Here is a 22,348-nt window from a genome sequence, read left to right as displayed (position 1 = left end):
TGACCGCGGGCAGCGGGAAGGGACTCGCAGCGGCGGGCTCCGAAGGCAGAGACGGGGCGCGCGGGGGTGCGTGCGTGGCCTGCCCCGGCGTCCTGCCACGGGAGGGTCGGCCACGTGCCCGCGGCTGGGGGTCCCCAAGGGTGACCTGGCACCGCGGAGAGGTTCGCCGCCAGGCCGCTGCGGGGGTGAGGGGCGGCCCCCAGACGGGCGCCCCGGGAGAGCAGGGCGGGCGCCGGCCGGGGCTTCCCCGAGGGGCGGCGTGGTGGCGGGGAGGTCGGCGCCCGGGCGCGGCGCAGGGGGGGTGGGGCGGGGGCGGGCGGGCGCGCGGGGAGGAGGGGCGCGCGCAGGGGGCGGGGCGGGGCGGGCGCACGGCGGGGGCGGGGACCGAGGAAGCCCCGCCCCGCCCGCCCCCGCGCCGAGCGGGACCCGCGCCTCCCGGCCGCGCTGAGGTCACGGAGGCGGCCCGCGCCGAGCCGAGCGCCTGCCCCGAGTCCAGCGCCTGCCCCGAGCCGAGCCGAGCCCCGCGGGCGGCGGACACGCGCGCGGCCGCGGCGGGCCCGGCATGGAGGCGGAGTGCCGGGTGCTCTCCATCCAGAGCCACGTCGTCCGCGGCTACGTGGGCAACCGGGCGGCCACGTTCCCGCTGCAGGTAGGCGCCGCCGGACCCCGAGCCCCCGACCTTGGCCCGGCCGCCCGGCCCGCGCTCCTCCGCCCAGCGTCGGGCCCCGCGGGAGCCGTGGCGCAGTGGCCGCCCGCGCCCCAGCCGGCTGCGGCTCCCCGGGGACGGGGCGGGGGGGGGGGCGGCCTCCTGACCCTGCCCCGGGCGGGGGCGCGGGACGCGGGGAGGGCGGGGGCTGGCCGCGCACCCGCCGGGGACGCCGAGCCAGCCGGTGGAGTCCGGCTCCCGCCGGCCGCGGTGGGTCCCACCTCCGGGGACTCTTCCGGGACGTGGTCCGGGGCGGCGGGCGGGGCTGCGAAGGCCTCCCGGCAGGTGTCGGCGCCCCGGAGACCCGGACGCAGAACCGGGCCCCTGCCCTTGGGCTTCCGAAGCCGCTTCTCAAATGTTGTAGAGCCTCGACTTCCTGCTGGGCTTACTCCCGCCGCTCGGGCTTGTCCTTGGGGGGTCTCCCAGGCCAGGAGCCCACTGCTTCGTGCTGCAGCCCCAAGGGTGGGTGGCCAGGCGAGGGGCAGGAGGAGGCCTGGATGCCGTGGGGTTTCATGCCAGCCCAGAGGCAGTACCAGGGTAGGGGCACGCCCCTGCCTGTTTGCCCAGCAGGAGTGCTGGGTGGTCACAGCAAGGTCGTGGCTCTCCTGGACTGCCCGCCTTGGCCTCTTGTCCCTGGCCCGCAACCCCAGGGCAAGAAGCAAGTGTGGCTGGGCCCCTGCGTGCCCCTCAGTCCTTGGAGAAGGGGGAGCTCTGCTTCTGGGTGGATGGTGTGGACACACTCCCTGGGGTGGTCCTGTGCTTGGGACAAAGGTGCAGGGTCTGTGCAGCAGCCCCCCCCCCCAAAGGCGGGACCAGGAAGGGCTCTTGAGAACAGCGTCAGCCTGCTGTCCCTGTCAGAGGAGCAGTCCTCTCTCTTCTTGGCCAAGGAGTCGTGGGAGCTGCCCTTGGCAGAGGTGTGCGGGGCCCCTGCTGGCTTCCCTGTGCCCTGTGCCTAGTCCCTCCTCACTGTCCAGCCACACACACTCCCTTGTTTCTCCCTGCACCGGGCAAACCGTTCCCCTCCTCGGCTCACCTGGGCACCCCCATAATGGCGCCCTTATTCCTTCCAGGCCTGTGTTCTGAACTTCCACAGCGAGGCGCCTCTTAGGGTCAGAGCTGCGGTTCTTACCTGGGGTTTCTCTCCTGCCCGGCATCCTCGCCCGTGTGCCGGGGCCGTGGGACATAGGCTGGGGCGAGCGTGGTGGTCCTGTTACCTCCTTCCCACCTGCCGGGGGGCTGGAGGGGCTCTGCTTCTGAGATGACCCATCCCAGCACTTCCTTCTAGGGTGGTGAGGCCCAGGAGGCGTATGGCTGGGGTCTCCGAAGGCAGGAGGCGCTCTTCCACTCTGAGCTCAGTTGCTTCATCTGTAGAATGGGCATGAATGCCTGCTCCTGGGTGGTTTTAGGGCCCGAAGAGTTGGGGCATGTGAACATCCCTTGGAGGTGCTGGCTACTGAATGAGGTGGGCCAGCGTGCCCGGGGCGCATGCAGGAGGACCGGACAGGGTTGGCACACAAGTTTGCCTGCGCCATCTCCTGGAGGCCGCGACCTCTACCAGGAGGGGATGTGGGTTGGCTTTTCAGTTCTTACCTGTGTGTGTCTTTTGCCCTAATTTCCTCCTCTTCCTGCTGATTACCGAAATAAGATACAGTATTGGGAGATGGAGAGGGCTGAGGAGGGGAACGCCAGGGATGGTGGTCCTCCAAACATGCTCCCCGCTGAGCTGGACCCCAGACAGGGCAGTGTCCGTGTGTTCGGGCGGCTCAAGCTGTGGCGTCTGTGGCCTCAGTTCTGGAGGTTTCACCACGGCTGCCATCCCCGAGCGGCGTCTGCATGTGGATGGTGGGGTCACCTGGTTCCTCTGTGCGCGTCTGTCTCCTCACCTGGGGACGTGGGTCAGAGTGCACTGCCGCGACCCTGATGACCCCGTTCTGCTTTAAGTACCGCTTTAAAGATTCTGTCTCCAGACACAGTTACATTCTGAATTGCTGAAGACCAGGGTTTCAGCATAGGAATTTGGGGAACACGTTCGGCCCATAAAAAGAACAATTTCCAGAAGTTTCTTAGTTCACTGCACGCACACTGCGATTTCCTGTCGGCCTGCAAGTGCTTGCTTTGGCCTGTGTTCCTTAGCTCTGGGAGGATCAAACCCTTACGGGCGTTTTGCTACCCCCCCCTCACCCCCCCCCCCAGTCTGGTTACTGCTGGAGCAGAGCCAAGTAGGGAGAGGGTGGGGATGGCCGCTGACTGACCTCAGAGTAGCCTCAGCACAGGATGGGCTGGGCTGGACAGGGCCTGGGATAGGCTTGGGGCCCCCACACTTGCACTTTCCAGCAGGGGGTCGGGGGGGAGGCATCCCTGAGCACCCAGAGTTGTGCTCAGTGCGGGGTACATTCTCAGGGTCATCGATCCGTAGAGCTAGACAAAGGCATGCTTGTGCACGCAGCTGAGTGTGGGAAGAGAACTTAGGAGGGGCAGCAGAAGCCGGGCTCTGGAGAAGCCCCTGTGGGGACTGGCCCGCTGTCCCTTTGTCTCGGGATCTCAGGCTCAGGGACTGGGTACCGCGGGCCGAGCCTTTCCCACCCTAACCCTAACCCTAACCCCAAAGCACACCGCTGCCACCTCAGGCACGGCCCGTGAGCAGCCACCCTCCCTGGGCAGAGAAAGGGGTCAGACCAAAGAGAGAGGAGCAGAACCTTGACCCTGGTTTTGAGTTTGGCTTTTGGGCTGAGTCCAAAGTATGTTCTAGAGACCAGCAACAGAGAAATGAGAGGGTCGGGCGGGTGATGCCATGTTTGCAGAGAGAGGACAGGAAGGGCGGGCTCGCGGCCCGCGTGGCCCTGGTGGTGGAGAGGCGGCTGACAAGTCTAGGGCTTGGGGGACGCCTCTCTGTGCATGGCTCGGCCTTCCTGCTGCTCCGGCCTTCGATCCTGGGGCCCGGAGAGAGCGGTGGGGGGGATGGGGGACAGGAGATGAAGCGAGCCTCTGGCACCAGAGGCCAGTGGGACGGCCTCCTCTCGGGAATTGGACACTGGAAGCTCCCCCGAGCCGGGAGGTGCCGTCCCTCTGAGCCGGCTCCCTGTGTGTCAGCGGCACCCCCCGGGGAGAGGGGAGCGCCCAGAACCCCCCAGGTAGCCACACCACCTGCTCCTGGGCTATAGCGGTGAGGGTACAGCAGACCTGTGGGGGTTGGGGTCGTGTCAGTGTCCTGGGGCCACTCTCTCCAGCGCTGCAGATGGCGGCATTAAAACCACAGAGATTCTCTCACCCTGCTGGGGGCCAGAAGCTGAAGTCCTGGTGGTGGCGGGACGGCACGCCTGCGGAGGGCTCCGGGGGCTCCGGGGGAGGGGCCTTCCGTGCCTTGGTCGGGGATGACCTCTGTGCTGCGGTGGCGATGTCGCTGCGGGCTCACAGCGGAGAGGCGCAGCCTTGGAGCGTCCCCTCCAGTAGCTCAGAGTATCTGAGGTGCGCCTTCGCCTCATGCCCATTGAATCCCATGTCTGGGTCTTCGTGACGGTGTGGGGACAGCGTTTCACCTTCAGGATCCCCTGGAGCCTCCATGGGACCTTGCTGAGAGGCAGATCTTTCCGTTCTTTTCCCAAGCATCCCGAGGCTAGAAGGGCCTTCTGCAGCAGAACCGCACTTGGAAGATTCCGGAAGAAGGTCATCCTTAAAAAGACGGGGTTTTCGCCCTGACGTTGTTCCCGGTGATGCGCGGAGTGGCCAGCGGTGCCAGACCGCTGACATGAGGGAGCGCAGCAGCCTCCTGCCCGGCATGGACATCCACTTCCTCGGAGGCGGCGTGCTGGGTCTGGAGCAGGTCCAGGCATGTTCTGGAATGTTTCCTCGTGCCCCAGGACACATAGCCCTGCGTGCTTCACACCCTGCCTCCTGTGGTGATTCCCGTTTCCCAGCCTCCCCAGCCTCCGCAGGTCCCGGCTGATCGGAATGTGTGTGTGTCGGCAGCCTGAGTCACTTTGCGGTTCCTCCAGGAAGGTCCAGAATTGCTCAATTTCTTGATCCCCTAACCGGCTTCTCGGTTTGGGACTGAGGTTTCTGTTCCCCCTCTTTGTTTGTTATGGAGGAAGCCAGAACGCAATTGGTCCCATTTTCTGATCTTTTCCTCACCGTGTCTGTGTGCATGTGTGCGTGTGCCCACATGTGATGAGTGTGTGGGCGTGTGCGCGCGTGTGTGTGATGAGTAGTGGGCGTGCGTGTGTGCTGTGCTCCGAGTGGGGCTCTGGCTTCTGTTTGAGTGACCGGGCCTCATGGGGTCTGGGGTAGCGCGGTCCACGCCGTCTGGGCAGGGCGGGTACGTCCGTGCACAGGAGCTTACATGACGCAGGGGCCGTGGGCTTTGTGGCTCGTGGGCTTGGTCGTCCCCGGGGTACGCTGATGCGGGACGCCGACCTAGAACCAGCCGGTTGTGAGCACACAGCGGTGTGGACAAGTGACACCGAGGAACAGAACCAGTGACGGGGTTTCAGGAGGCAAGGAGACAGCCTCATATAGCATCCCGTGGCTGGCCAGGGGGCAGTGCCTCTCCTGCTGCCCTCCCAGAGCAGCTGCCCTATTCCCCGTCCAGACCCAGGGTGCTGCTGGGAACTCAGGGTGAGGCCCCCCGACCTGGGGATTTGTAGCGCAGCCCGGCCCCCAGCAGAAGCCAACCGCTGGCACAGGGACGGTGTGCGGGGCCTGGCAGGGGGCCATGGTCCTGGCCGCGAGCGCGGGGAGCCCGGAAATCGGGGCGCGGGGTGTGCTGGGAGCAGGGCAGGGGTCTCGGGGGTCCAGGGCTGTGATGGCCGAGGCGGAGGGGTGCACGCACATGGGCAGGGATGGCCACGGGACTGAGGGCCGGCTGCAGGGCGGTTTCCAGCAGGAGCGCCTGTCGGAGGACAGTGGACCAGGGTCGAGCCGAACCGCCAGGCCCAGTAGTCCCAGGGTGTGGGCCGGGCCCGGGCTCTCAGTCCCAAGGCCGACCCCGACGGGGGCCCGTGGTCACGTGACACTCTGGCCTCCCTTCTTTCCTATTTCTGACTTCCTGCAGCAGCGGCAACAGATCTTGCAAAACAAGCCGTAGAGAGGATTCTTGAAGACAATGACCACCTCCCGCAGAGGGACCGGGGTGGTCTGGGCAGGGTGGGGGAGCCGCGCTGGAATTTTCCAGAGCCTCCCTCTTCCGCGGCTGGGAGTGCTCCGCACCCCCGCCCACGAGCTGCTGCGTTAATGACCGTGTCTTGTTGGCTGTCAGCAGAGTGGGTTGAAGCTGCAGCACAGAGGGGGCTCCGGCCGCGGAGAGCGTGCGTCACCCGCCCAGGGCCCCCCCGATGTGCAGCCGCCCTCAGGAAGGGCCCCGGCTCTGCATCTGGGCACAGCGTGGCCCCTGTGCGGGTCAGGACGTGGGGCTTGGTGTCCTGCGGGCACCCCAGCTGTCCTTGCTCACTGCTGGTGGCTGCATGGCCGCGACGGAGCATCTGAAAGCCCCCTCCCCCGAGGAGTCACTGCAGATGTCCCGCCCCCCCACCCCTGCACATGGAGAGCTCACTGGAGGCATGGGAGGGGAGAGCCCCTCGGCCTTCTCTAAGCAGGACATGGGCTGCTTCCATGCACACGGCCGCACCCCCAGCCTCTGGCAGGTGGAGGGGCCCTTCTGCGGGTGCCCAGCCCTGGCACCTCTCCAGAAATGCCTCCAGTTGGGGCTGGCCGAGAACCTCAGTGGCTTGCTTGAGCCTGAGATGCTTGCCACCGCAGCGTGGCCGTGGTTCTGTGGTCCAGGAGCCGCCAGCTTTCTGCAGCTGCGTGATGAGGGAGCGGGCTTTGTTGTGGGGTCTGCTTGGCCGAGGCCCCCAGGGTTTTTCTGAGATGGGGGCGGGTTTGCTGGTGGAGCCCAGGCCGTGGGCTTTGGCCACGCCAGCCGTCGTCCCGAGGCACACGGGATGGTGGACGCGGGAAGGCCAGGGCTTCTGGCCTCCCATGGGGGCTGGTGGCCACCAGCTGGGCAGTGCTGGGAGGAGGGGACTCTGGGGGTGCGGGGGTCCCTCTCCTGTGGCCAGGCTTTCTCTTTCTCTTTCTCAAAGGGTCTTTTGCATCTTTTGATTGCGTGCTGCTGGTGTGCTGGTAGAGGTTATAAAAAGTGAGGGGTGGCGGCTGGTTCCAGTGCGTGTGCCCGTTGCCATGGTGACCGCACACGGTCTGTGTGGGTGGAAGAGGTGTGGCCGCTGTGGCCTGCGTTATGTGGGATCCTGCCCTAGTCCAGCCACTAGGCCAGGGAGTGGCGCTCGTGGTGAGAGGCCGTGAAGTCATAGGGAGGGCTGCGGTTGGGCGGGTGTTACATTCGTTACTCATGTAACTCCTGTGGGTTCTGTCACTCCGGCCTTTGCAACAGTCCCACACCAGACGGCCTCACACAGCTGCTCTGCTCAGCACCTGCCCCGAGGCGGCTGGCCTTACCTGGGTGACCTCGCTGGGGCCACAGACCCCCGTCCGAGGTGCCACCTGCACTCACATGCACCTGTGCTGGGTGTCCCCAGGGGCCGTGGGCTCTCAGGCATTGGAACCATGTGACTCGCACAGAACACGCACACAGGCAGGGCTGTCCCGGAGCAGTGGGGGGTTGGTCCTGTCCCTCCGCAGAGCCCATGGGGCACAAAGGACTCCTCCCACCAAACAAGACTCACGTGAAGTTTGTCCAGGGCTGGAATTTGGGTGTGGGCCGCACACAGAGCAGGTGGGGAGCGTGGCCAGGGGGTGGGGGGACCCAGGGGCTCCCAGGGTGTCCAGACACGGCCCGGATTCCTGGACCAAGTATCGACCCGTATCTGGCTCCGCAGGGGCTGCAGGAGAGGTGGCAGGTGCAGTGAGGTCCAGCCCCGGAGTGGGGACCTGAGTGAGAGGATTTACTAGGTGTTAACCGGGGACCACTGTCCCCCGCTGTCCTGACCTCACGGTCACCGCTTCCCTTTCACAGACGGCTTCCATGGGGGCCTGTTTCCGCTAACTCTGGAAACCCGCGGAGGATGTTTCCCGGAAAAACCACTGGCCCTCGTGCAGGCCACTTGTCTGAGCCTCATTGAGCTGCACGAGCTTGTGGGAAGCATAGGGTGCCCCTCGCTTTCGGCTGCACCGGCTTCCACCCAGTATCCAAGGGCCGCCTGCTCTCAGAAAGTGCGGGAAACCTGCCTTCCGAGCGCGGCCACACCTGCCACCTTCCCTAAGCAGCTGCGCGGGAAGCCAAGAGGGGCGCCGGCCTCCAGGAGCCTGTGAGGACGGGCTCTGCATGGGTGCACGCCCCCTGGACTGTCCTTGCTCCGTGGTCTGCCCGCGCCTGCGCAGTGGCATACCTGCAGTGGTACATGCCCTGGGCACAGCATGTGCACTGAGTAAGAAGCCGTGTCTGGTGCTACTCTTGACGTGGAAAAGCAGGCCCTGGTCCTGAAGCGTGAAGTAGGGACTTCATTCTCCCATCGTGTTTTGGCTTCAGGGGATTAATTATCTGCACAGCCGGCAGCAGTGAGCGGGTAGTTGGCAGGTTCTCGGGATTTGTGTCGTGGCCAGTTCAGAGCTGTGTCTGTCGCCGTGATGAGAATTCTGTGGGATCTGAAGCCGCGCCGGCAGGCCGGGAGGCTGCTTGTCGAGCGGGCACTCTGGCCAAGGGCCAGTGTCAACTGTGGAGTTTCACGGGGCCCCTGGGTCATATTTTCTTTCTTCGAGTTCTGGTAACACCCGCTCAAATGCTTACATATTTCAGAGAGGCGCGCGGTAGACCCAGGTCACAGGTGTGTGGCTCGGTGGGCGAGCACAGGGGGAGCTTGACCGTAGATCCTTCCCGGGCAGCGGGAATGGGAGCAGCACCCAGACGTCCCCTCGCCCCCGCGGCTGCCCGAGGCCGCTCCAGAGCACCAGAGCAGTGCAGCCCGTCTCTGAAGGTTCGGGGGAGGCCTGGAGGCGAGCGGGCGGTGTTGGGTGAGTAGGGGAAGAGGCCGGGAAGTCCCTGGTGTGTAGGAGAGAGAGGGGACGGCCAGAGACTGGCCACCCGCAGCCCGTGGGGTCTCCTCTCCGTGTGTCTCCCCCAGACCCTCCAGTCTGTCTCCTTCATCTGTGCACCGCCCCGCTGTCTCCTCGGCCGCCGCATCCCACGGGACGCCCACCCACCCCATGCGGCCCTCTGCGGGAGCTGAGGTCCCCGTGGAGTATCTGTGCGTCTCCAGATTTGTGGAAATCTCTCACCCACTGGGTCCCCCGTCCTGTCCTTGTGGACCAGTGTCATAAAAGGCTCCTTTGTTCTTGTTTTTCTGGGGTTGGAGAGGGAGAAAATCCAAAGGTCAGCGGGCCCGTGAACCCGACAAACCCGCGCACTCAGTTCACGGGGGTGTTAACGTTCCCGGGCCGCCTTCCCAGGGGTTACCTCCGTCCCCACCATCAGCCGCTGGGGTCAGGGGGCTTGGATGGCACACATTCCCTCAGGGTGGCTGCCTTGGCCCTTCTCTTGGTGCCTCCCCGGGGTCCCTCTGCCTGTGTGTGGCTTGTGTGGTCGGGGACTCCGGCAGTCTATGGGCGCCCTCGGCCCTAAACGTGAACTGAGACCCAGCCAGGGTGGGAGGGGGCAGGGGGGGTGCTGCACTGGGTTCTGGAGGGCTGGGGGCCGGCTTGGCGGAGGAGCCCTGGGGCCGCAGGGGGGTGGGTGTGATGTAGCCGGGAGCACTGCTGGGGGGGAGCAGGATCCTCCCAGGCTGACAGGCCCCGCCCCTCCGTGGCCTCGTGCAGGCAGGTACCGGCCGCTGGGTCAGGCGTTGTGCCACCCCCGAGGGAGCTGTGCGCAGGGACAGAGAGGGTCGAGGAAGGCTGTGCTTCCCCAGGAAAGGGTGATACAGAGACTTGGAGAGGTCACGTTGTTGGCCCGGGCAGGACCCGGCGGGGGTGACGGGAAGCAGGCAGAGACGGGGAGACAGGTGCCGCTGCTGGGTAAGCGCGTGCCTCTGGGTTTCCAGGCAAGACGCTTGTGCCTCACTCGTCCCCGCGGAGGGGGGCGTGGTTTTCCTGCTCTGGCCCGGTGAGGTCCTTCCCTGTCCCGGCTGTGGGTCCTCCCACAGTGCTGGCGCCAGGGCCCTGGCCCGCTCTGAACAGAAGCAGAATCCGAATTAAACAGCTGTCCTGACGTGGGGTCACGTGGCTCCAAGGTCAGGGCTGGCTGTGAGCCTGTTTGGGCATGAAGTGGCCCCCAGACAGGTTGTGGTTGGAGCCCGAGTGTGAGCCTGACACCCCTCCCCGCCGCATCATTCACACCGGGGTTGGGGGAGAAGGAAGACCCGAGCGAGGCTCCCCGTGCCGATGGACCCGGGGCCCCACCCCAGGTCCCGCTGGGGGCCTGCCTGGTTCCCACGGGTCTGGAGGTCACGGCCGGGCCCTGGTGCGCTACTCACGCTCGTTAGGCTTCGGTTCCGTCCTGGGTGTCGGGGCCTCACCTCGGGGCTTTACCCTCACCGCGAGCCCCAGAGGCCTTTGTGCCGCACCGGGCAAGACTTCCTCAGGAGCTGGCTCTGCGGAGGGACAAGGAGGGACGCAGGGCTGCCCCGAGAGCGGTCGGGGTCCGTGCAGCAGGGCCCTGGGCCGGGGTCTTCAGCAGCGATGCCAGCCACGGTCAGCCAGAAGGTCAGGCGCAGGAGGTCACGGGGCCGGCATAGGACACGACGGCCAAGGGCTGGGCCGAGCCATGTCCCGACACCCACCCGCGCTGATGGCTGTGGGCTGTGGGCTGTGGGACGGGCCCCACAGAGGACAGTGTGGCTCGTGCCTGCGTCTTGTTCCCTGAGCGAGTCCGTGCCTGCCTGTTGCATGCGCAGAAACGGGAAGCGTGAGCCCCAGGGAAGATCGCCCTGGCCTGGCCGCTTCGCCAGCCCCACAGTGGCTTGGGGAGGCATCTAGGCCGTTTTGGACGTGACCTTTCTTCCCCTTGGTTGAAGAAGGAGCTTTTGCTTTGTACAAACTTCCTTTCTCACTCCGTGGCACCTGGAGCCTGTGTGCGGTAACCTGCCCCCTGTGTCGTGGGCACGCGGCCAGCCCCTGGCCCCGAGGTGCCCCCTCGCAGCGGGTGGCCCTGCCCGTGAGAGCTGGGCTCCTGGGGACGGAGCAGCCAGCTGTGCTGTGCAGTGGGGAGCCCTGGGCACTTCCCCCCGAGAGGCGCGGTGACCTCAAATCCACATCCCTGAAACAAAGAGGACCTCACAGCCCTCTTGCCGCGTCTGGAGACGGACGCCACGCTGTCGCGCACTTTTCGGGCATTTTTACTCTGCAGGATTTCCAGAGACTGAGCGCTCCAAGTGGTGGTGCCCCGCGTACTCCTGGCTGCGGCCCCTGGCCAACACACATGGCCCCCAAGTCCACGTGTTGAACCCAGCTCCAGGGAGCCTCCTGCCTGCTCCCAGCACCCTGGCTCTCTCACAGCCGGTCCTTTTTTGTCTTGTAGGTTTTGGGATTCGAGGTTGATGCGCTGAACTCCGTCCAATTTTCCAACCACACAGGTAAGGCGCTGTTGGCCTGAGAGTCACCGAAAGTGGGGAGAGGGGGACACAGGAAAGGGCCATGAGAAATCTGGGGACCCCACCCCTCGCCTGACGGTCAGGAGCTGGAGTGGGGGGGCCACCCAGCACATGCGGGGTGCAGGGGGCTGGGGTGTAGCCTGGCCTTGGGTGCAGGTGCCACATTTGAGTCTTGGCCTGGCTGCTTGAAGCTGACTGCCCCAGGGCAGGTTGGGGGAGCCTCCTGGCACCCCGGTCTCCTCTGTGAGATGGAGACCTGTTCTAGCTGCAGGGCCGAGCCCTCTTCTGGATGCCACCGCAGGCCCTGAGCAGGACCCCATGTATGCACGTGCCCCTGGGGGGTATGGAGCGGATCCAGATTTTCTCTGTTTGAAATCAGCACCTTGGGAACTCGTGTGGTGCCACCTGTCTGAGCGCAGGGGGCACAGCGACTCCTGTGCACAGAGGCTTTGAAACAGAACTGCTAACGCAAGGACACGTGAGGGACACCGCCCTTGGAGAGGCCCCGGGTCGTGGGGACAAGGTTCCTGAGCCCGCTCCTTCATCGGCTGACCCCATGGCCCCAGGGGCCACCTGCCGTGTGACCCCACGGTGCCGTAGAGGCGGGGGCGTGAGGCCACTGCCCTCCTGGAAACATCCCAGCATCGCCCCTCCTGCAGTGACTCTGAACCCAGATGGAACCTGCAGCAAGAACCTTCTAGATTCAGGCTGGCAGAGTGCCTACCGGTATGCGGGTGGGTGCCTCAGCCCGGCCCACACGCCAGGAAAGATGGGCTGTGCCGCTCCTGGTGGAGTTTCTCGCAAAAGGGACGGGGTGCCGTGAGCTGTGGACGGAGGGGAAGATGTTTGGGACTCAGAAGAAAGTTCTCGCAGAAAGCCCTTCCCTAACTCGCTTTGCCGCGCATTCCGAGTGCTGTGAAATAACTTCCCCGGGTCCCACAGGCTCTCCTGGCTGTTTAACCACCTGCCTTTCTGTCTAAAGGAGCCAGACTGGCTGAGCCACTCGGTGCTGGAATTAAATTCGTTGCTGAACATCGCACGGCACCATAATTAGCCTCAGTTCGGTAGAAGCCAAGACTCCGCCGCTTCTGCCCAGGTCCCCGGGTGCGGGAGGGGTTTCTGGGGCCTTCGGTAGCGCGCTGCCTCGTGGGCTCCCAGAACCTCCTCGGGGCTGGACTGACCATCACGAGGGGCCTCTGCCCCGCCCAAGAAGGGGGGTGAAAGACAGACCCCGAGTGCGTGGACCCGCAGGTGCAGGGGCTTGTGGCAGGGCCCCCACTCCGGCCTCCAGGTGCTGGGCAGACCCGCCTGGTGAGGGGACCTGTCGGGCAGCTCCCGGGCAGCAGGGACCCGAAGCACCCCCAGCTTGGACTCGACAGGGTGGTCTCTGCAGCTGGATCCCAAGTCCCAGGGGTTCAGCCCGAGGCTTCGAACCCGGAAATATTGCGGGTCCTTTGTACCCTCCCCTTCTCTCTCTCTCTCTCTCTTCGTTAAAAGACGATGACGGGGTGTGTGCAGAGTCGGGGGCGGGGCAGCAGGCGAGGAGAGAGGATCTTGTTTGTTTTTTTTTTAAGATTTTATTTATTTATTCGGCAGAGATCACAAGCAGGCAGAGAGGCAGGCAGAGAGAGAGGGGGAAGCAGGCTCCCTGCCAAACAGAGAGCCCGATGTGGGACTCGATCCCAGGACCCTGGGATCATGGCCCAAGCTGAAGGCAGAGGCTCAACCCACAGAGCATCCAGGCGCTCCTTATTTTTTTGAAGATTTTATGTATGCATGTGAGGGAGAACATGAGCAGGGGAGGGGCAGAGCGAGTGACAAGCAGACTCCCTGCTGCGCACAGAGCCCAGCCCGGAGTCCGAGCTCCCAACCCAGACCATGACCTGAGCTGCAATCAAGAGTTGGATTCTCAACTGACCGAACCCCCTGGGTGCTCCCATTTTACCTTTTTATTTAAATTTTTTAAAATTTTTTTAAAGAAGATTTTATTAAAAGTTGAGAGTGAGCAGAGGCAGAGGGAGGGAGAGAATCCCAAGCAGACCCCCCACTGAGCACAGAGCCCAACGCGGGACTCGATCTCACGACCTTGAGATCATGATCTGAGCCGCAACCACGACCACAACCATGCTTCACCTACCACACCCCTCAGGCTCCCCGTTGCTTCTCTGTAAGGAGAACCAAGGCACTCCCGGCGAGCAGGTACTGTGTCCCGGGGGAGTCACCGCACCACCCATCCCCGTCCACAAGTGTCCTAGCCCAGCACCGCGCTGCTCCTGCTGTCCGGCGGGCCTCGCTGTGGTGCCCTCTCCACTGTCAGTCCTACTGTGCACTCGGTGCTCGGCTCGCCCCGTGCATGACCGGCCGGGACATCACCCCGTGCCGTCGGCTCCCTGCTCGACAAGCAGGTCTGTGGCTCACACATGGGGCCCCAGAGAGCTCCTGGTCACTGCCGAGGCCTGTGAACACGGCCGCCCACACTGCTTGTGTCCCAGGGTCGGGCCGGTGGAGAGGCGCTGCCAGCGGCTCTGTCCCCACGTACGCCGCAAGCTGCCACCCGCCCACTCTCCCAGGCACAAACCCCAGTGTTTGTAAACAGCCTCTTTCTTAGCATATTTCTGTGCCGTCAAGCGGGTTCACGTGGTCAAGCGTGGCACTGCAGGTTGCCCGCACACCCACGGGGGGGGCGTCTTCCCTGCCCCGCTGGAACCCGCAGCACAGCAGCTCCCCAACCTCCCCCTGGCCCTCCTCCTGGGCGCTGGACTGCTCACCTCCATCTGCGGCTCTGAAGATTCCAGAGAAACGATCACATGACAGCCGACCTTAAGTGGCGTCTTCTGCTGAGCTGCATGTCTTCCAGGCTCGCCCTCGTGGTCGTGTGTGCCTGTGCATCACTCCTGTGTGTGGTTGGTGACAGTCCATCCCGGTGGGGGCGGACCGCACTTGCCTCCTGTGTCCGTTTGTTGATGGGCATGGGTTTACGGGGCACGGCTCTTCCGAGTGGTGCTCCCGGGGGCGCCTGGGTTTCCATCGGTGAAGCGTCTGCCTTCAGCTCAGGTGGTTATCTTGAGGTCCTGGGGTCCAGCCCTGCACTGGGCTCCCTGCTCAGCGGGGAGCCTGCTTCTCCCTCTGCCTCTGCCCCTCCCCCTGCTTGTGTGCTCGCTTTCTGTCAAATACATAAAATCTTAAAAAAAAGGAAAAGAACTGGCCATGGCTTGAGGCCAGGGAAGCTCGGTCCTGGGTGAGCAGGTTTTGGGGAGTAGGGCTGGCACGGGGATGAGTAACCAGGCTTGGCCCCTTCGGTGCCCTCACCCCGTGAAAGCAGCCGGAGACCGCGTGTAAGGGATGGGGCTCGGAGGCCCGGCAGAACTGGAGGTTTACAAACACACACTGAAAGCGGAGTTTCACGAAATTCTCACAAGTCTAAATTATTTTTTCTCCCCCAACCACGTGAAAACACAAAAACTCACTCAGCCTGGAGGCCAGATGGGGCTCCTGGGGCCTGCTTTGGTGGCTCCTCCTCTGGGTCCAGGTTTCTCACGTTTGCTGTGGGTAAGGATCAGCCGGGGCCTTCCTAAACCGAGTGCCAGCCTCCCCGCAAACACGGGCTCACTGGCGGGGCCCAGGCCTGAGAATCTGCATTTCAGATGGCACACACCGCCCCACCCCCGCAAGGCTGCTGGTGCTGCCAGTCTCAGAGACCCCACTGGGGGGAGAGAGGGTGATGTGCTTTGGAGGAGGGAGGCTTTGGGAGCTCAAAGGTTGGAGAGACATTCCTAGGGGTTAAGGATAGCCACAGTATGCTTGGGGCCCCCCGAGACCATCCCCAGACCTGGCAGTTTGCTAGGGGACCTCCCGCGACTCAGTAAAAGGGCTGAATGTCGCTCTGTCCCCACAGGCTACGCACACTGGAAGGGTCAAGTGCTGAACTCTGATGAGCTCCACGAGCTCTACGAGGGTCTGCAGCTGAACGGCGTGAACAAGTATGACTACGTGCTCACAGGTGAGTCCCCGGTCCGCCGTCCTGGTGACTGCCGGTCCCCCGCAGCAGGACCGCAGGGTGTTGGGGAGGGCGGGGTGCAGACGCCAGGTCTGTCACGTCCTGCCCCCCAGCCCCGCATTGGTTCCTTAGTCAAGTTTACGGTGAAGGACCTGTTTCCATTTACCGGCGTCATTAGGCGCAACGTGCTTATTCTCGAACTCGGGAAACGCGACAGGGGCGTGTTCCTGTCCACCTCTCACTCTTGGCCTGTTCCATTCATGTAGCCCTTGGCTTTTCTTCGGGGAAATGCCCGGTGTCCCCTTAGGGACCGCAGACGTTGGGACACTTGTTGGTCTGAGCCCCGCTTGCCGTTCCGTGAAGCAGAACGGTTTTGAGGGTGCTCTGTTGCCTCGGTCCCGGGCGGTTGACGTGACCCTTCTGTTCTGCGTGGCCCGGGTTTCCCTCCCAAAGGTTACACGAGGGACAAGTCTTTCCTGGCCTCGGTGGTGGACATTGTGCGGGAGCTGAAGAAGCAGAACTCCAAGCTGGTGTACGGTACGTGCTGGGCCGGCACCTCCTCTAACCCGCGGGACGCACCTGCGGCCCTTGGACGGGGGCTCGGCCTCCTCCTGGCGCCCCTCCTTTCCTGTCCACCTCCCCCGGCCTGTAAGCTCGGAACCTGCTGGGCGTGCAGGGCGCGTGCCTTCGGGGCTCTGGAAAGGGTTCAGAACGTCTTCGTCTGTGTGGGGACAGTTGTGGGAAGTGGGTGACAGATGGGCACTAATCTGTCCGCGCGTGAGGGCTGGAGGGGCCGGACGTGGTTGGGGTGCATGTAGCCACTGTCAGGCCTAGAGAGGACAGCAGAGGGTATGGGTGTCCCGGTGGGTCTGTCTCGTGAGGGTGGACATGGGGCGAGGCTGAGGCACATGCCAGCCGGCCAGTCCCTAGCCCCAGGCCGCCACACCAGCTCCTAGGGTGTCCGCCAACCAGAGGCCTCTGCTGCAAGGGACGTGGACGATCTGGGCCGCTCTCCCGCCCTGGCATTCAGACAAGCACAGCCCAGGCTCTGCAGGGTCCTGCCATGTGTGGGACACTTCCTGTATCTGGGAGGGCATCCAGTGCCCTGACGTGGGGACGTGTCCAGGGGAGCAGGAGCCGGGTTTGGGGGGCCCACACCGTGCGACACCTTTCTCGTCTTGTCAGTTCCGTCACGGAGACGGGGCCTTCCCGGCATGCGGGTTCAGACGAGTGGGGTGCTGCTCCACGTCCCGTCTCGGGAAAGGCACAGTGAGGGTCAGACAAACCCGAGCACGCGTTCGTCTGGGACGACCAAACACACGGTGCCCGGTGACAGGGCGAGCGAAGGAAGGAGGCCGTGCGCTCCGGGCTGTCGGCTGCATACGTGAAATTGCACACGGACGGGAACGTGAGGGCCCTCATCCTCCGGGTAAGCTGTTCTGCTGACGGATGCCCTCTGTGTCTCCACAGTGTGCGACCCGGTGATGGGCGACGAATGGAACGGCCAAGGCTCCATGGTTAGTCCTCGCACGCCTGGGGCCACCCCGGGCCCTGCACGCGGCCGAGTCGTCCTGCCCGAAGCAGGGGTGGGCGGACGGGGTTTCCCGTGAAGGACTAGAGAGCAGATATCTGCGGCTACGTCCCCGCCGCGTGAGAAAGCCGCTGGCCTCCGGCAGGCTCAGCTGGGGGCGTGTACGGCCCTTGATCTCAGGGTCGTGAGTTCGAGCCCCATGTGGGGTGTAGAGATGACTTAAAAGTAAAATTTTCAAGAAAAAGCCACATTTTGCAAAGGAACAGACACGGCCATCTCCCAGCAGAAGCTCACATGTGGACACTGGAATTTGAATTTCCTATAACTTCCGTGTGTCATACGTGTTCTTAGTACTACTTTTTATACCTTCCCCCAACCGTGTGACAGCAGACCAGCCGTGGCTTCCGACCCTCAGTGTCATGTAGAGCGGTGGCGGGGGTAGGGGCGGGGGTGCCATCCAGGGAGGAAGGCGGATTCCCGCGGGCAAGAATCCGCCTGTGGCCCCCGAGACTCCTGGGCTGGGAGGGGCGGCAGGGGTCAGCCCGTTGTGCACCCCTGTCGTGGGCCCCCACCAGGACCGGGGGCCCCTCTGCAAACATGCTCTGGTCCCGCTCCCTCCTGGGTGCATCAGCCTGTGCCTTGTCGCCCGCCCCTTCAGTACGTGCCCGAGGACCTCCTTCCGGTTTACAAGGAGAAGGTCGTGCCACTCGCAGACATCATAACCCCCAACCAGTTCGAGGCTGAGTGAGTAACCCGGAGCCACTGAGGCTTTCACACCGCCCCGTGGGGCTGGCCGGGCCGGCCGCCAAGCCTCCCCCACTCCTCGGACGGCCCGGCCTCAGAGCAGAGCAGAGATCTGGCCAGGGCGGGGGGATGGGCCGTTCACCCCCGGGGCGCCGCAGCCCAATGGGAGTGGGCGGTCATTTCACCGCATGTCCTGGGATCATGCTGACCCCAGCCGAGCTCCTAAGCAGCAGGAGAGGGGAGGAGCTGAGGGCCCGTGGGGCTGACACAGGCCCCGGGCAGAGACCCCCCCTCGCCAGCTGATGAAGGGGACCCGCCCGGGTGCTCGGAAGCCCACGTCCCAGTCTCTGGGTGGGATTAAAAGGAGCTGGTTGGGCCCTCGCGGTAGTGAGCTTCCGACCGTCTCTCGGATCGTGGGGCCCCTGATGAAGAGCCAGTCTGGGGGGCAACGAGCAGGGTCTGGTGCCGTGGGGTGTCTGCGTGCGCTCGTCGGTGCCACAGTGTGGCTTGGTGGATTCCCCCGTCTGTGAGGCTGCCTTTGAAGGAGTGGGAGGTAGAGGCTCGGGGGCTGGGGTGCGCGACCTGGCCCACCTGTCCCTGTGAGGGCGCTGTGTCAATCACCTGCCCTTTGCAGTCCGCGTTTTGACTTTCCGTGGACGTCGGTCACAGTCACGGGCCTCTGAGGGGCCTGTGCAGCTGTCCCTGGGGGTTAAGTTTTACTCTCAGCGGGTCCTTGGCCACGTCGCCGCGGCGGCCGGGTCTGTGATGGCCAGCAGGCGCGAGCTGCTGCAGGCTGGGAGGCGTTACCCAGCCCCGCAGCTCTGGGGGCGTTTCCGGCAGGACCCAGAGAAGCAGGGTGTCACCTGTGCCCACCTGTTCGCAGGTTACTGAGTGGCAGAAAGATTCACAGTCAGGAAGAAGCCTTGTCGGTAAGACCTCCCGAGGCTGGCTTGGGACGGGGCACGGGCATGGTGGGGAGGGGACAGCCGAGTGCCCTGGGGACGAGAGCGATGGGCACCCTGGGGGCCTGCAGGGGCTGCGGCCCTTGTGTTGGGCACGGCAGTTGCAGTGTGGGTCTGGGCCTGGGCGACCCCGTGGCTGGCTCTGCTCAAGGGGGTCCTGCAGGGGTCCTGGGGCGGCCCAAATAGAGCCGCAGACACAGGGGCTGAGATCAGTCACCCTCTCTGGGGTCCTGGGAGATCAGGGCGATGGCGGGCGCTCTGGGTGTGATTGTGGGGGTGGGCGCATCCTCTGTCTCGATGGCACTGTCCCCACCAAAGATGCCACACACTGCAGCCAGTCCCATGCCGGCAGCCTCGTGCTCGGCTGCGTCCACGCCGACGCAGTTTGCAGAGCAGGAGACTGGGACCTGCCAAGGCCAAGGCCGGGGGTCCGCACATCTGTCCTGGAGAGACAGTGTGGTGCACGGCTATCCCAGCGTCTCCTGTGGGCTCGCTGTGCACCCTGAGCCGGGACCCGTGTGCGTCGGCGGGGTTGGCAGAGGCCAGCAGGAGGGTGCGCATGGCCGGACATGGGGCGTCCGTGTGTGCACATGCATGCGGCACGGTCATGTCTGAGTGCACGGGGGTCTGTGTGTGCACCGGGAGACTCCTCACACGGTGTTGGCGCGCGCATCCGGGGCCCGCTGACACGGGGGTGGGGGGCACATCTGGGACCTACAACAGAGCCCAGCCCGTCCGGGTCTGCAGTGACCCGTAGCAGGTGGGCGTCCCTGCAGCTCAGCCGTGCTGCCCCTGCCCCCGGGGGACGAGCCCCCTTTCCTGAGATGAGCGCGACCCGCCGGTTCACCCACTGGGTGTTTCATCCCGAGACCTGTGCTGACGCGCCCCTGTGCCCTGGCAGGTCATGGACGAGCTGCACGCCATGGGCCCGGACACGGTGGTCATCACCAGCTCCAACCTGCCGTCCCCGAGGGGCAGTGACTACCTGATCGCGCTGGGGAGCCAGAGGATTCGTGAGTCCTGGGGGGGCCTGTGGGGCCTCATGGGTCCCTCACTGACCGTGCGAATGCGCCTGGGTTTGGGTTCCCTGCGGCTCACTCTCGCCGCCGCAGAGAGCACACGGCCTCCTCGCCGCTCCCTCCGTGTCTGTGGGAGGGCGTACCCCTGCGCCCCCACACACCCCCGTTTCAGTAAGTTCACGTCCCCGTGGCCGTAGACACTCTCCTTGCTCCCTGGCCGCGGGCTCCGCCCGTGTCCCATCGCAGGAGCCGCGCTCCCCCCGTGCCCGCCATGCTGCTGGGGGTTCCAGTAACCACCACCTTCCTTGGGACAGGGCGTCTGCCCCAGTGAGCCCCTGAGAGGGGACGCTGGCAGGCGAGGAGTGGGCAGGGGGGACGGCCAGTTCCCAGACCCGAGGGGCTGGTCCTCTGCTGACCCAAGGTCTGCGAGCCCATGGGCCGCTCTCTTCTCCTCCAGGGAACCCCGACGGCTCCGTGGTGACAGAGCGCATCCGCATGGAGATGCACAAGGTCGACGCGGTCTTTGTGGGCACCGGGGACCTCTTTGCCGCCATGCTCCTGGCATGGACACACAAACACCCCAGCAACCTCAAGGTCAGCGGCCCAGACCCCTCCGTGCCCCCAGCAGGGATTGTCTGAGCGCTGTGGGGGCTTCGACAGCAGGACCGCGTACAGCACGCTGCAGTGCTGAGCCAGACGGGGTCCGGGGCCTGAGCCAGGCCGGGCCTGGGAGGGGTCATTGTGGCCTCACTGAGTGTGTAACTAGGAGCCTCTCGCCCGAGAGCAGCCAGTCAGTACTCGCGCTGAAATACCATGGCCGCAGCCACTCGATAGACCCAGAGGCTGGAAGCCCCCTGGGAGGGCCGGGGACAGGGCTGCGAAGCCAGACTTGCAAAGAGGCTCTTTCTCGCTGGGAGTTGTCTATGTGTCCGTCTCGCCCCCCACTCCCCACACTGTGTGTGAACGTCCACAGTTGTGAGTGTGTAGGGGTGAAGCTGCTTGGCACAGGCCCCGCTGGGCAGGGGGGTGGTTGCTGCTCGCCTGATAGGACGGGCCCCAGTGTACACGAGGTCGTCCCGGCCGCTGGGGCCCCGTCTGCCTACTGTGGCGCAGCGGCGGGACCCCCACCTCCAGAGTGTGCACAGGAGGGCAGCAGCGAGGGGTGCTTGAGAGAGAGGAAGTGCCTCATCTGTGTGGGGGCCACCGGACGATGGGGAAGCTTCAGGTCGGGATCTGTACTGGGCGCTGGGAGGGGCCTGTCTTCCCTGGGGGGCGCACACCTTCCCGGTCAGCCCCAGTCCTGAAATGTGGGGCTTAGGCGGAGCCCAGTTCCTCTTGCCTACAAGGCGCAGGGATGATGCTATGATGTGAAGCCCTAGCGTGCTGTGTCTGACCGGTGCCCCCGCCCACACACCCAGGGACGAGGGTGAGCGCAGACCCGCTGTTTCAGTTGGCCCCGTGGGCGGTCCATCTGGTACGTGCACCTTGGCCAGCCAGTGCCCAGTGGAGGCCTTGCTGCTGGGCCACCTGAGGCCAAATCCAGGCTCGGCGCCACCCTGGGTCCTGGAATTGGGCAGGAGGGCATCCACTCATGTGCCCAGCTCCCGCTAAGCCCTGAGTCTTTGACTTTGAGCTGCCAGCAAGCGATGACCTTAGCCAGCTTTGGGGGTGGGCTCCTTTCCATGTGGGTTCTTCACACCTGCTTCATTCTGGAAGCACAAGTATTAAGCACCTACTGCATGCCAGAAAGTATTGACAGGGCCTAAGGCTCTGCCCTTCCCCAGAGTACAGGAGCCAGAGGGAGGTAGTTCATTGGGTGCTGTGGCATTTGCCCAGCTCTCCTGGGATCTTTGTCCCAGGGATCACCCATCCCAGGGTGGGGAGTGTGTGATGGTAAAGCCGGTGCCCTGGGGACTCGGGGTGGAGACAGCGCTTGTGGACACGGAAGACCCCATCCGGGCTCGGGCATCACGGGAGTGGGGGAGCCGCGGGCTGTGTGTGTGTGTGTCCCACACCCCCGTTGCCCACAGGTGGCCTGTGAGAAGACCGTGTCTGCCATGCACCACGTCCTGCAGCGAACGATCAGATGTGCAAAAGGTATGCCCCGGCCAGGCCCACAGGCGCGCAAGGCGGCCGGCGCGGAGAGCAGGGGCAGGGGGCGGGAAGGGCAGCAGCTGCGCCCTCTGGTGTTGGCGGCGGGTCACCAGGCTCCTGCCGTCACCGCGGCCTTTGTTCGGGCAGGGACCTGCCTGTGGGGTGCGAGCTCGGGATGGGAGCTCCACGGGGCGACACGGGCTGTCAGGGCTCGGGTGGGGTGTGGGGGGACATCAGGGTAGCTTCTGCTCTGTCCCTGTCACGGACGCTTTGTCCTGCAGCCCAGGCAGTGGGAGGGCTGAAGCCCAGCCCGGCGCAGCTGGAATTGAGGATGGTCCAGAGCAAAAAAGACATCGAGAACCCAGAGATCGTGGTCCAGGCCACGGTGCTGTGAGGCCCCTGAGCCGTCCCCCTCCGATGCACAGCGTGTGGTGTCTCCCTTGTCCCGTGAACATGTAGCGTCTGCCTTAGAGCTGTGACTGAAGCTTGGTCTTTTTCTTTCATGAGTGTCCAGTATCCACCAGTCTTAATTGTGAAAACGTGCTGGTCGTGCTTTTCAGGAGTAACAAAGCAATCACAGAAATCTGTAATTTGGGGAATGTCGCTCCCCATGGCTCTCCTGGCTCTGGGCGCCATGTGTCCCGACCCAAGGAGCCTAGGGCTGTGGAAGCCCAGGCTGTATGTGTCCCCGAAGAACCCTTGGGTTTTAACCATTTGCGCCTGGAAGGGTCTTGCTAAATCTCTGTGTTGTCTTTCCGAC

At 64.5% G+C, this 22,348-nt stretch overlaps 1 protein-coding gene across 1 annotated transcript; it reads left to right on the top strand.

Moving 5' to 3' along the window:
* The first annotated feature begins 417 nt into the window (after positions 1 to 417).
* On the top strand, positions 418 to 22,072 carry PDXK (pyridoxal kinase). Its single transcript, XM_045084371.1, has 11 exons — positions 418 to 649; positions 11,169 to 11,223; positions 15,137 to 15,241; positions 15,692 to 15,775; positions 16,709 to 16,755; positions 17,428 to 17,513; positions 18,397 to 18,442; positions 19,377 to 19,488; positions 19,952 to 20,088; positions 21,525 to 21,591; positions 21,870 to 22,072. The coding sequence occupies exons 1-11, from the start codon at positions 563 to 565 to the stop codon at positions 21,980 to 21,982; spliced, it is 939 nt and encodes a 312-aa protein (XP_044940306.1). The 5' UTR covers positions 418 to 562; the 3' UTR covers positions 21,983 to 22,072.
* The last annotated feature ends 276 nt before the right edge of the window (positions 22,073 to 22,348 follow it).

The sequence above is a fragment of the Mustela putorius genome, unplaced genomic scaffold (genome assembly GCF_011764305.1).
Source record: "Mustela putorius furo isolate JIRA1106 unplaced genomic scaffold, ASM1176430v1.1 tig00000765_pilon_pilon_pilon, whole genome shotgun sequence".
Classification (NCBI taxonomy): Eukaryota; Metazoa; Chordata; class Mammalia; order Carnivora; family Mustelidae; genus Mustela; species Mustela putorius.
The sequence above is the reverse complement of the archived record's forward strand: the minus strand, read 5'-3'. Positions and strand labels throughout refer to the sequence as shown.